The 11,640-nt window shown below is 46.3% G+C and overlaps 1 protein-coding gene across 5 annotated transcripts in view; it reads left to right on the plus strand.

The window, feature by feature from the left end:
• LOC122382455 (zinc finger protein 2 homolog) overlaps positions 1–11,640 on the plus strand; it is a 43,841-nt gene extending 32,201 nt beyond the window's left edge. For 3 of the 5 annotated variants that reach the window (XM_043367796.1, XM_043367794.1, XM_043367793.1), the window contains exon 11: positions 10,446–11,140. In XM_043367796.1, the coding sequence (XP_043223731.1) occupies positions 10,446–11,011 (566 nt within the window). In that variant the 3' untranslated portion in view covers positions 11,012–11,140. Of the gene's footprint in view, positions 1–10,445 lie in introns of all 5 variants that reach the window. The other 2 variants (XM_043367795.1, XM_043367797.1) reach the window with 1 other exon arrangement.

The following is an 11,640-nucleotide window of genomic DNA, read 5'->3' on the forward strand; positions in this document are numbered from 1 at the left end:
CCCCCCCCCCAGGCAGTCTTTCTGCTCTGCACTCAACATTTTTAGAGCTAGAAGGCTGATTTTTCGTATAGCTGCTCGTCTATCCTTTCTTGATGTCCACTGAAAATTTCAAGTTTCTGTGATTTTTGCTTTTGGAGATATGACCTTGTTTTTCAGGTCATGTCATGACCCAAATGGCCAATTCTCAACATCTTGCGTTTGCCATGGGCCTTGTGAGCTTTTGACACCCTGATTTCGGCCTTTTTTGCCAGTCTTACCTCCCACCTATCATGGAACATGTTGTTCGACGATGTACAGGGGTCAAGGTCAGGGTCAAGGTCAACCTAGGTCATCTAAGATAATTGCGTTTTAGGTAAGCTGAATTTACTTTTTGTGAAGTTTTTTGACTGCATTTTTGGTAAAAGCTTCCCAGATTATGATTTCATGTGATATGGACCCAAAAACAATCGGTGCACACATCAGTATACACACAGACACACACAGACATACAAACACATATAATTGACCTTGACCTAACTTGACCTGAAATGACCTCAGCAGCAAAATTCTGGTCGGATAGTGTGACAAAGAGGTTCTAGCTGGCTTGGCACCAGAAAACAGCATCGTCATCGGTATTTGATAAGCAGCGCACTTGATATCCAACGGTGACCCAAAACAGCAACATTTTTTAGTTTGACCTGACCTGGAAGGTCAATGACTGACCTGAGAAGGTAAAACTGGGTATCATTGGATTCGTCTCTTCCCAAAGAATCTTTTTGGACTTTACTGCTAAGCTCTATCTCCAACAGGAACGAAATGGCGCGGGGGGTTGGCAACCCCCCCCCCCCCATGTGCGTTCTAGGATGGGAAAATGGCATGTGCGGGCGAGGGTTAATCACCAACGTGTTCTTAGGCCACCAAGACAAAATGCATTGCATACGATGTCATGAAAAAGTCAGGTCAGGTCACCAAAGACAAAATATAGAATAGGACATGAGACGTTACATGTTTTACAGATCATTTAACCCTCGCCCGTATAGGTCGAACTCGACGGGGGTCGAACAGACCCCCCCCCCCCACCCCCTTCGGTTTTCCGCGAATAACTCCTGTAAAAAGCGGTGATTGCGACGAAACTTTCAGTACCCTCGCGTTAATCAATTTTACACCTACCCCGAAAATTTCATGACCCTGGCAATAATGACCTTTGACCTGTGGCTTACTTCTCGAGACCAAGTTTGGCTGGAATCGCGATTCGGCGTATGTCGGCTCGCATTTGTTGCGAGTTTGCAGTCTTTTCGTGGTTTCAAGCGTTCAATCATGGGATATGATGTTGCTCCCATGTATGAGAATGGGTGTCAAGGTCAGTGGTCACTGGAACTTCAGGTCAGGTCATTGATCTTTGATGACCTCGGTTCACACTCTCGAGTTTTACATGCTTCCTGGTTAGTTTTTTAGCTGAATTCGAATTTAGCAGCCGTTTTAACATTTACGATGTAGTTTTGGTGCCTTCGTAACATGTTATGAAGCTGTCAGAAGCGGTTGCCACCTACTAGGAATATCCGGCAAAACCCTTATTGGTTGACATGACCTAACCTGACCTGGCCTAGCCTAAATGCAGGAAGACGTCATGTATGATCATAACAAACCATTACCGTAACGTAACCCTAGCCTTTTGCATAGGAACAAAGCGGGACGAAACGAAGGCCTTTTCCTTCGCCCACATGGGACCGTTTTGGGGTTTGGACGGGCTTTTATCTTGAACACGGATTAGGTAGTCCAGATGACCACATTGATGTCACCGGCCCTCCAGTGTTTTAGCCTCAGGCATAACGAAGCGCATGTTTGGCAATTTTAAGACATTTTCGACTGTTTTGCGTACTCTGTTAAAGGGACTATCCCACCTTTAACATGGGGTTTGAGTTGAGATAGCCAAGTTTGCGGCGAGGTTCAGAAACCACTATCTATCTAGGTTGCAACCCCCGCGGCCTCTTGGTGTTGAAGAAATTCGTTCCCTTCATTTGAAAATGGGCCTTGTACAAGGCCCTATCTTCAACATGGAGCGACCGTTAGTGTGACGTCACCTCGTTTAGTCATTCTGATTTAAATGGGTTTGTTCGTTGAAAAATCGCTTAAAACTTGGTCTGAACTTTGTTGTGGTGCCTACAGAGTAAAAAGAATCAGCTTTATGACAGTAATGTGGCCTGGGGAAGGAGGTAATTTTGGGCTGTGACGTCACATATTTGAAAGTTTGTGTTTGGAATATGGGAAGCCTAAGATGTTTAATGAAAAATAAATGCCAGAACCGTGTTCCTGGTCATCCAATCTATAATGTCGGGCACAATTTAACTGGTTTTAACAACATTTTAGAAGGTGGGATAGTCCCTTTAGGGGAGAGTGGGGTAAGATGCCCAGGGTGGGAAAGACGCCCCACCCCCTCTAGCGGCGAAACAAAGAATCGAACCTGGAAATTAATGTTCTTAGCGTAAAGCGGAAGCCTGCCTTGTTAACTGCACAAAAATTTGCGAGGCTCAGTTGGGCAACGGCTGGCTGGTGATTGCATGTTTTTTATTTGCTGCTTTCAAAAAATATTTTGGTGTCAAAACATTGTAAATATCAAAGAAGGTAGATAATTTTTGCGTCCCTTGCTATAGTCGCGTGATAAATTAACATGCGTGTACTGTGTCCCGAACAGTTTGTTTCAGGGTGTAGTTTTATGGCTAACAAATTGTACTGATTTAATGTTACCTCGGTACCTTGGGGTAAGATGCCCCCTGTCCTGATGGGGAAAGACGCCCCCCTAAATCCGTAGGCTGTCCTTCAAGCAGCCCGTCAAATCATTTATTACATGCCTGTGATGAGAGACAAAAGCCGATCTGGGACTATTGAGAGTCCAGTACGGTCAGGTACTCCCCATGCCGGTCTCTCGGCCCACAGAGCGACTTTTTGGGCGGCATTTGACTCTGAGAGCCCTTATGACGGCCTCTGTGGGCCACATTATTGGCTCCAGGGCCCCTCACGACATCCTTTGAGGGCTCCCACGTTGGCTCCACGGGCCGCGCTGGCATCTGAGGTCCCCACGATGGGCTCGAGGGCCCTCAAGCATCATGAAGACCTATAAGGGCACCACAGTGGTCTCCGAACGCCACCACGGAGGCTTGTTTGGCCGCGCTGGACTATGATGGCCCTAACGATGACCTCTGAAGCCCCTTACGACTACTTTTGAGGGCCCTTACGATGACGTTTGGTGTCTACTGCAGGCCCGAAGGGACTACTGATTCGTTCAGGCGATTCACGTGCCCATTTATGTCACTTATAGTGCAGGGGGCATCTTACCCAACGCCAGGGGGCGTCTTTCCCACCCTGTGGGGTAAGATGCCCCCTTTCACTTCTTCAGGAAAATGCTTAATAGCAAAAAATGTTATCATATTTCAAGCACGAAAGTGTGGTATTTTTGGAGAAAAATGATGTCGGCTTCCGTTGAAACTACAAGTTTTTGCTTTCCGATCGTCATTTTCGAATAATATATGACAGTAAAACCCTGGGCATCTTTCCCCACTCTCCCCTAAGTATTAAGCTTAAGTCACCTTGAGTTACGTATCCCGAAAAATATTCTTAGACAGCTGATAATCCATCCTGAAAAGCCAGCTTGTCAACTTTCAAACGTTTTCATCTTTTTAATGGCCTCTTTGACGCCGGACAGTTTTGGCAACATGGCTCACTTCTGAGAGCTGACAAAAAAGAGCATAAACTTGCAGCGATTGACTCTCGACAAATCATCGGCGTCACTTGCTGATTGTGCGTCCAGTTAGCGACAGACATTGGCTACAGACTGGATGGCCTCAATCCCTGCAATCGTCGCGAATGGCCCACGTGCAGACTTAACCCGCGCCCTGGTGGGGTCTGTTTATAACGCGACCTGGTGGGGGGGGGGGCTATTTCCCCCCCCCCCTCGTATCTCCGAAACTACTGGACGGATCCGCAAAATTCAAACGGCGTTCGAAAGGCCTGTCAAATTTGTCGAAGGAATACAAATTTCATTGACCTCGGGGTCACCGATGACGTCACAGGTCAGGTCAAAGATGAAATGTTTCACCGTTCACGGGTCTTCTAGGGAATGCGCAATAACACTGAGGAAAACGCATTTTGTCGAGAATCAGCGGTAGGGCGTCAGTTGCCTAGTAGATATGTTGCTATTAGAGGTCACTGGCAATACCAGGTCAGGTCACAGGTCAGGTCAACAAGGGTCACAGGTCAGGTCACATGAGCCCAACTTTACTAAGGTTGTGTGATACATGTTTTATGGCCAATTTTTCATTTCCAACTCAATGGTGTTGGTTATAAGACTATCAGGCACGGCTTAGGGCACTTTCTGGTGAAGGTCAGGTCAAGGTCGGGTCAAAAATGGTCAAATTTTAAAGTTGATAGTTTTGCATAAAATGGGTATTGATTCGATGCAGCTCGTCACGGGGAGTCTAATGGTGGTCCTTGTTTTGCGCTACGGGGTCTAGAATTGCTAAAAATTGAGTTTGAAAATTTGACGTCATCAATTTTGAACAGTTTTTTCGCTCTAACTTCGCCAAAAAAAGAGGTATCAATCTCAAATTTGGTATGTGGATGGAAGGCGGTGAGGACTATCACATATATTCCGGTTTTTGCGAAATTCAAAAAACTTTTTAGATTTTTCGATTATTATATCAAAAAATCTATTTGTTTATTTTTGGGGGTCAAAATCCAAAAATTTCAAAAATCCGAGATAGCAGTTTTGTAGCCCTGTTGATTCTACAGCTTTTATGTCTTTATCATTTTTCTGTATTTGCAAAGCTATAGGCCTGACAGCTCCTCCCGCGAAACCCTTTTTTGGGTCGAAAACGGCAGAACATGACGTCACTCTGACGTCATTTTCGGCCAACCTATCATAGCCTTTGGACAAATTTTTGGTCACAATGTGTAAAATTGATGTCCGGGAGGGTACTGAAAGTTTGGTGACGATCGACGCAGCGGTTCTGGAGATATATCGAAAAGTCTGGAGGGGGGGGGGCAAAAAATAGCCCCCCCCCCCCACCAGGTCGCGGGTTAATGCCGAGACGCACCCGTATCGGAGACCTCTATGTTACGGCGTTAGCCGTCTCCACAGGAAGTGAACTTTCTAGCAAAAATATTTTGTCTAGACGAACTAGTTACCATGGAGCATATTCACAGTTCCCATGGGAACCTCATAAGCTAAGTTACAAACTAAATTCAGCGTGGCTTTAAATAAGAGAGCTTCTAAAAGAAAAAATTAGGTGAGAACGAACTTATGGGACACCCTGTACGTTGACTCCGACTTCAGAGTCGAAGTCCGTTACGATTTCGGTGACTCATAACTCCGACCCCGACCAAAACGGTCGACTACGACCGAGGTCGAATCCGACCCCGCAGTCCTGCAGTTACATTACACAAAGTTTCCAACTTCTTGGAAATAAGCTGTACGGTTGACAGAGGATCACACGATCTTTTAGAGGCAGGGCTGCTTGCCTTGGTGACAAGACCTTAGCTGTCCTGCCTCCTGGTATCAAACTTATTATACGAGATGTAGAATTGATGTGTTTTTGGTGCTGTTTTGCCAAGCGTTTTTTGCTAATTTTCGCGGCGCTTCGCGCCGCCAATTCATACAAGTAAAAAGGAGATATTGTGAATGATAACGCCTCCACGCTGGAAGAACATGTACATATATGCGTTACAAGTAGTGCATACTGCATAGGCCTAAAAACGTATGGTAACCAGTTTCTGGGTTTTTAGCCAGCCAGCCCGCCCCCCCCCCCCCAGTCAAAAATCCGTGGCGACGCCCCTGCAAACGATAAAGTCTACGCGACGAGTAGGGGAGAGTGGGCCACATTCGTGCAAACAAAAAAAAAGTTAATAATAAATTATTTTACAAGTAATCTTCCGCTTGTTTATATTTACTTTTATTTTTACCTTAACTTTACAACTTATTTTTGAATTTTGAACCTAACCTACTGTTAACGCCAGACCCCTTGAGACCCTAATTTTTCGCGATTACTTTTAAATGCGTGAAGGAATTTCAACCAAGCTCAGGATATGGCCGTTTCAAGACAGGCCGAAACTTTTACAATTTAGATATTTTATCGCCATTTCAATATTTCAGGCACTTGTCATTGACTCGTAATGTTAACTGTTTTTCCATCCTGGATAGAGGCTTTCTACGTCATATGACATTAGGCTCCGCCCACGACTGCGGCATTGACCCGTGCCCATCAGCGACCTCTGTACAAACGACACCCCTGCCATCTGTGAAGGACTATGAATTTCGCTGACGCTTCACGTGCTATGAGTCAATTGCAGCAGACGGTCAAGTAAATGTTACTATGGACGTCAAACCCCTTGAGACCCCACTTTTTTGCGATAATTTTTAAATGCGTCAACTCTCGTTGACAATATTCTGGCAATGTGTGTTTCAGAACCTGCCGAAACTTTTATTACTAAGGTATTTTGACGCCAATCGATTATGGAAGGTACTTCTCATTCACTCGTAATGCTAAGGTCAATTCAGGCCCGGGCAGAGGCTTGTGCTCGGCCACACTCGAGCCCCGCCACCAGCGCCATCTGCTCTAAATGTCATCTACCAGCGCCCGCTACCGCTACCAGCTACCGCCCACCATCAAGCCTGAATGAAGCGAGAGACGCGAGTGACCGGTCGCCGGGCAAGGAGCGCCGGAGGGGTAGGGCGGAGCTTAGCGCTGACGTCATTACGTGGCTCCGCCCCATGAGCGCGTAGCCTCTACCCAAACAGCAGATTCGTTCCGTGAAATTTAACATTACGAGTGAATGAGAAGTACCTTTCATAATCGTCTGGCGTCAAAATACCTAAATAATAAAAGTTTCGGCAGGTTCTGAAACACAAATTGCCAGAATATTGTCAACGAGAGTTGACGCATTTAAAAGTTATCGCAAAAAAGTGGGGTCTCAAGGGGTTTGACGTCCATAGTAGGCTCTTGTTGACTCTTGTATAAAGGACGAAGAGGACCATCACTCCTCAACCTACTACTCAGTCGTGCTTCGAACAAACGTTAACGATTCCTAACAAATACGATTTTCGATGTAGGGTATCTGTTTGAAATACGAGCGAGCCGTATGATGTGAAGCTCAGGCAATTAACTTATTATTGCGTTGTTCGATGGTTGCATAGCGATGTACAAATCGGCAGCTACTTGGTGACATCCGACATCCCATTATCACATTATCTGCAACGCCATAGGCTTTAAATACAGGTGAATATTTCCTAACCTTATGTCAGTTATATGCCATCTGCCCGTCATTTGCAGCTTATAAAAAATATATATATATATATCAGCGAACATATCAGCATTGTAGAAGCAATGCGCATTGAGCATTTATGACTCCTTAGTCATCATGTCGCTCTCTGGGCACTGTCAGCCAAGACGCTACGCACAACTCCGCCGGCTTTCGGCACCGCTCGACCGTCGCCCGTTCCCGCTCCCCGCCACAGCGAGAGTGACCGCGCGCCGGCCCGAAACCGCCGCAGGCCAAGACCACAGAGGCGGGGCTTAGCTGTGACGTCATAACGTATCACAGACTGACTGGTGATAGCCTCTACACACCGGATGAAAATCTTGCTCGAAATTAAACATTACGAGTCAATGACAAGTGCCTGAAATATTGAAATGGCGATAAAATATCTAAATTGTAAAAGTTTCGGCCTGTCTTGAAACGGCCATGTCCTGAGCTTGGTTGAAATTCCTTCACGCATTTAAAAGTAATCGCGAAAAATTAGGGTCTCAAGGGGTCTGGCGTTAACAGTAGCCATCAACCATGGCATCAAAATTTGTTAAGCTTCGTTATCACTATAATTTTATGTTTTTAAGAGACATTTTGGGAGGGAGGGGTACCTATACGTTCTTTAACCTTCGCCCCAGTGGGGGGGGGGCATATGTTACCACCCTGTCGCGTTTTTTGCGTGTAAATAAAAGCCGCGGCGCGTAGCGCCGCGCCGCTTGGGGTAGCTTTTGGTACATCAATTTTGGACAATGTGTGAAATTTTTGACCCCAGGTCATGTCAGTTCAGGTCACCAGGTCAAGTTAACTGGCCAAGCCTAAAAATAGTTTGCAATCATGTCCAGCCTGCAGTGTTTGTCAGAAATGTTTCAAACTTGGTGGATTGCATGATGTTATAGGTAGACGCCTACAATTTGTCTATCTCGGATTTTTTATATCTGTGACCTAAGGTCAGGTCAGTGTCGTGACCTTACCATTATAAGGCATTGGAGAAAAATGAAAATGTCTCTAGATCCGTGTGTACGCATAGGAACAGTCCAAATATTTCAGAATCACAATGATTTGGACCACCCGTGATGACCAAGGTGTCATTTTTGCTGATAGCCTCTAGAAAGGTCATCCGAGGTCATTTGAGACTACAAACAGATTTTTGCCAATAACTCTCGATTGGAAAGAGATAGAACGCTGGGGATGGCCTAATTGTGTTTTTTTTTTTTGCCGAGACGCATCGACTGATATGCAACATGACCTTTTCCGGTCAGGTCATGACCTTGACCTGAGGTCAAATTTTCAAGTTGACCTTTCAAGGTCAAATTATAGTTCATTCGACGCGTCTCGGCGAGAGGAACACGATTCTGGTAATAGAAATGTCGTGGCTTTTTTTAGTCGAAAGTTATTGTCGAAAAACACTTTTCGTAAAAACAGCTTTTTGGAGTGTTTGCCCTCTGGAGGCTAAACCGTTGACCTGAGGTCAATTTTGATGATGACCTTTTCATAAGAAGAGTTTAAAAGCTATCGATTGCTTTGCCATTCGTTTTTCTAGCTATCATAGTTCCTGAGATAAATGCATGTTTTCTGAGAAATTAATGACATTTGGCAAATTTTGACCTTTGATGACCTCCAGTGACCCCAATATTGTTCTAAGATGAAAATGACCTAAGTACTTTCAAACGTACGCATTGAGAGCTATCGACTGCTTTTTACCGCGTCTTCCTAGCCCTCTTAGTTTTTGAGTTAGAGGTGGGTGGTAACATATGCCCTCCCCCCCCCCCCCCCCCCCCCACTAGGGCGAAGTTGGCTGAGACCGCCACTGGGGCGCGGGTTAAATTTCGAAACTTGTTTCGAGCCACTCTGTATATTTATTGAACCGATTTATATTTTGCCAACTGCTTCGATGGTCCCTGGTCGTCAAATTCCACATGTGTGTGCGTGAACTGTGTCATTTTTTTAACCCGCGCCCTGATGGGGGGGGCCATTTTGGCCCCCCCCCCTGTGGTTTTTCTTAAATAGCGAGAAAACGGCGGCGCGCAGCGCCGCCAAATTTTGAGTACCTTACCGGGCATCAATTTGACACCTTCACACAAAATTTTAAGTCACAGGTCACCTCAGGTCAGGAGTTATTGAGGTCAAACTGAGGTCATGTTCGAGCAAAAATGAGCAAAAAACATGACATCTTGAAACGCTCACCAATTCTACAGCTAACAAGCAATTTTAAAGTTCTTTATGTGGTTGTGTAGAGAAAAGACGGCGCTACAAAACTGCTATCTCGGATTTTCGAAATTTTGGGATTTTGACCCCCAAAAATCAAAAAAATTGATTTTTTTAGAAAAACTCAAAAATTTTCCAAAAATTTTTCGAATTTCGAAAAAAACCGGAATATATGTGATAGTCCCTGCGCTCTTCGATATACATACCAAATTTTAGATCGATACCTCTTTTTTTGGCCAAGTTATAGCGAAAAAAACTGCTAAAAATTGATGACGTCAAATTTTTGAACTCAATTTTTAGCAATTCTAGACCTCGTAGCGCAAAACGGAGACCACCATTGAACTCCCCGTGACGAGCTGCATCGAATCGATACCCATTTTATGCAAAAATATCAACTTTGAAATTTGACCTAATTTGACCTGACCTTGACCTGACCTTGACCTGACCTTGACCTGACCTTGACCAAAACGTGACCTAAGCTGGCCCTGAAGTCTGTCTGACCCACATAATCGCATTTGTCATGTAAAATGGACCATAAAACATGTATCACACGACACTTTCATATTGTGACCCCCCAGTGACCTGACCTCTGTGACCTGACCTGGTATCAGTGACCTCAAATAGCAAAATATGTGTTTGAAGAACATTTCTCCATCGATGATTTTCAATGAAATGCATTTTACTCGATTTTACAACGCATTTCTTGAAATGCCTGTAAACGGTGAAAATTGGACCTTTGACCTGACCTGTGACGTCATCGGTTTGACCGAGGTCAATGAAATTGGGTCACAAGGTAGTTCCCCGCTGGGGCTATCCAACACCGTTTACCGCTTGTCGCTATCTTGCGTGGTTCTCGAGATCTGAGGGGGGGGCCAAAATGGCCCCCCCCCCCCCATCAGACCGCGTTGCTCGGCAGACCCCATCTGGGCGCGGGTTAATGACAGCTCTTTCTGTGTGCTCCGCAGGTATCAGTGTTTCGGTCCAATGTCCCCATTGCGACTTCAGATGTCTGGGACAAGATCGCCTGGACAGACATGTGAAGAGATCTCACAGTCACATTGGCAGGAATGGCAGATTCAAGTGCGAGTGGTGCCAGTACTCCACCGACAACTCAAAGTACATAAACATTCACCGTAGGACCCACACGGGGGAGCGACCATACCGCTGTGATGTATGTGACAAGACGTTTGCTCAGCGAATTTATCTGACGGTTCACCACCGCATACACTCTGGCCAGAAACCGTATAAGTGTGATATCTGTGAGAAATCGTTCAGACAGCCCAGTGCCCTGACAAGACACAGACGTTCCCACATCGACGAGAAGGCCCATCAGTGTGAGCAGTGTGGCGCTACGTTTACCCAGCTGTCTAGTTATAAGTATCATATGAAGATGCACCAAGGTGTAAAACAGTATGGATGTCATGAGTGCCCTGCACGTTTTTTTTGGCCGATCAGATCTCATGGCACACTTACGTACTCACACGGGGGAGCGGCCTTTCGGCTGCTCCGTCTGCACGGCACGGTTTGTTAGACGGTCGAATCTCGCTGCACATCTGCGAACTCACACTGGGGAGAAGCGGTACGGCTGCGCCATCTGCACCACACGGTTTTCTCAACATGCAGCTCTTACGGCGCACATGCGGACTCACACGGGAGAGCAGCCGCACTGCTGCTCCTCTTGCCCATCACGGTTTTCTCAACATGCAGCTCTTACGGCGCACATGCGGACCCACACGGGAAAGCAGCCGTACTGCTGCTCCTTTTGCCCGGCACGGTTCTCTCGACGGTCAAATCTCAACAGGCACATGCGATCTCACACGGGGGAGCGGCCGTATGGCTGCACCATCTGCACGGCACGATTCTTTGAACGGTCAAAACTAATCGCACACATGCGGACCCACACGGGGGAGCGGCCTTACGGCTGCTCCATCTGCACGGCACGATTCACTACACGGGGTGCTCTCACGACACACATCAAGCGCACCCACACGAGGGAGCGGCCGTTTGGTTGCTCCAGCTGCGCGGCGCGATTCTTTGAACGGTCAAAACTAATCGCACACATGCGGACCCACACGGGGGAGCGGCCTTACGGCTGCTCCATCTGCACGGCACGATTCACTCATCAAGGACACCTCACGACACACCATTCGTACCATACTG

The sequence above is a fragment of the Amphibalanus amphitrite genome, unplaced genomic scaffold (genome assembly GCF_019059575.1).
Source record: "Amphibalanus amphitrite isolate SeventyFive unplaced genomic scaffold, NRLGWU_Aamphi_draft 000140F_arrow, whole genome shotgun sequence".
NCBI lineage: Eukaryota > Metazoa > Arthropoda > Thecostraca > Balanomorpha > Balanidae > Amphibalanus > Amphibalanus amphitrite.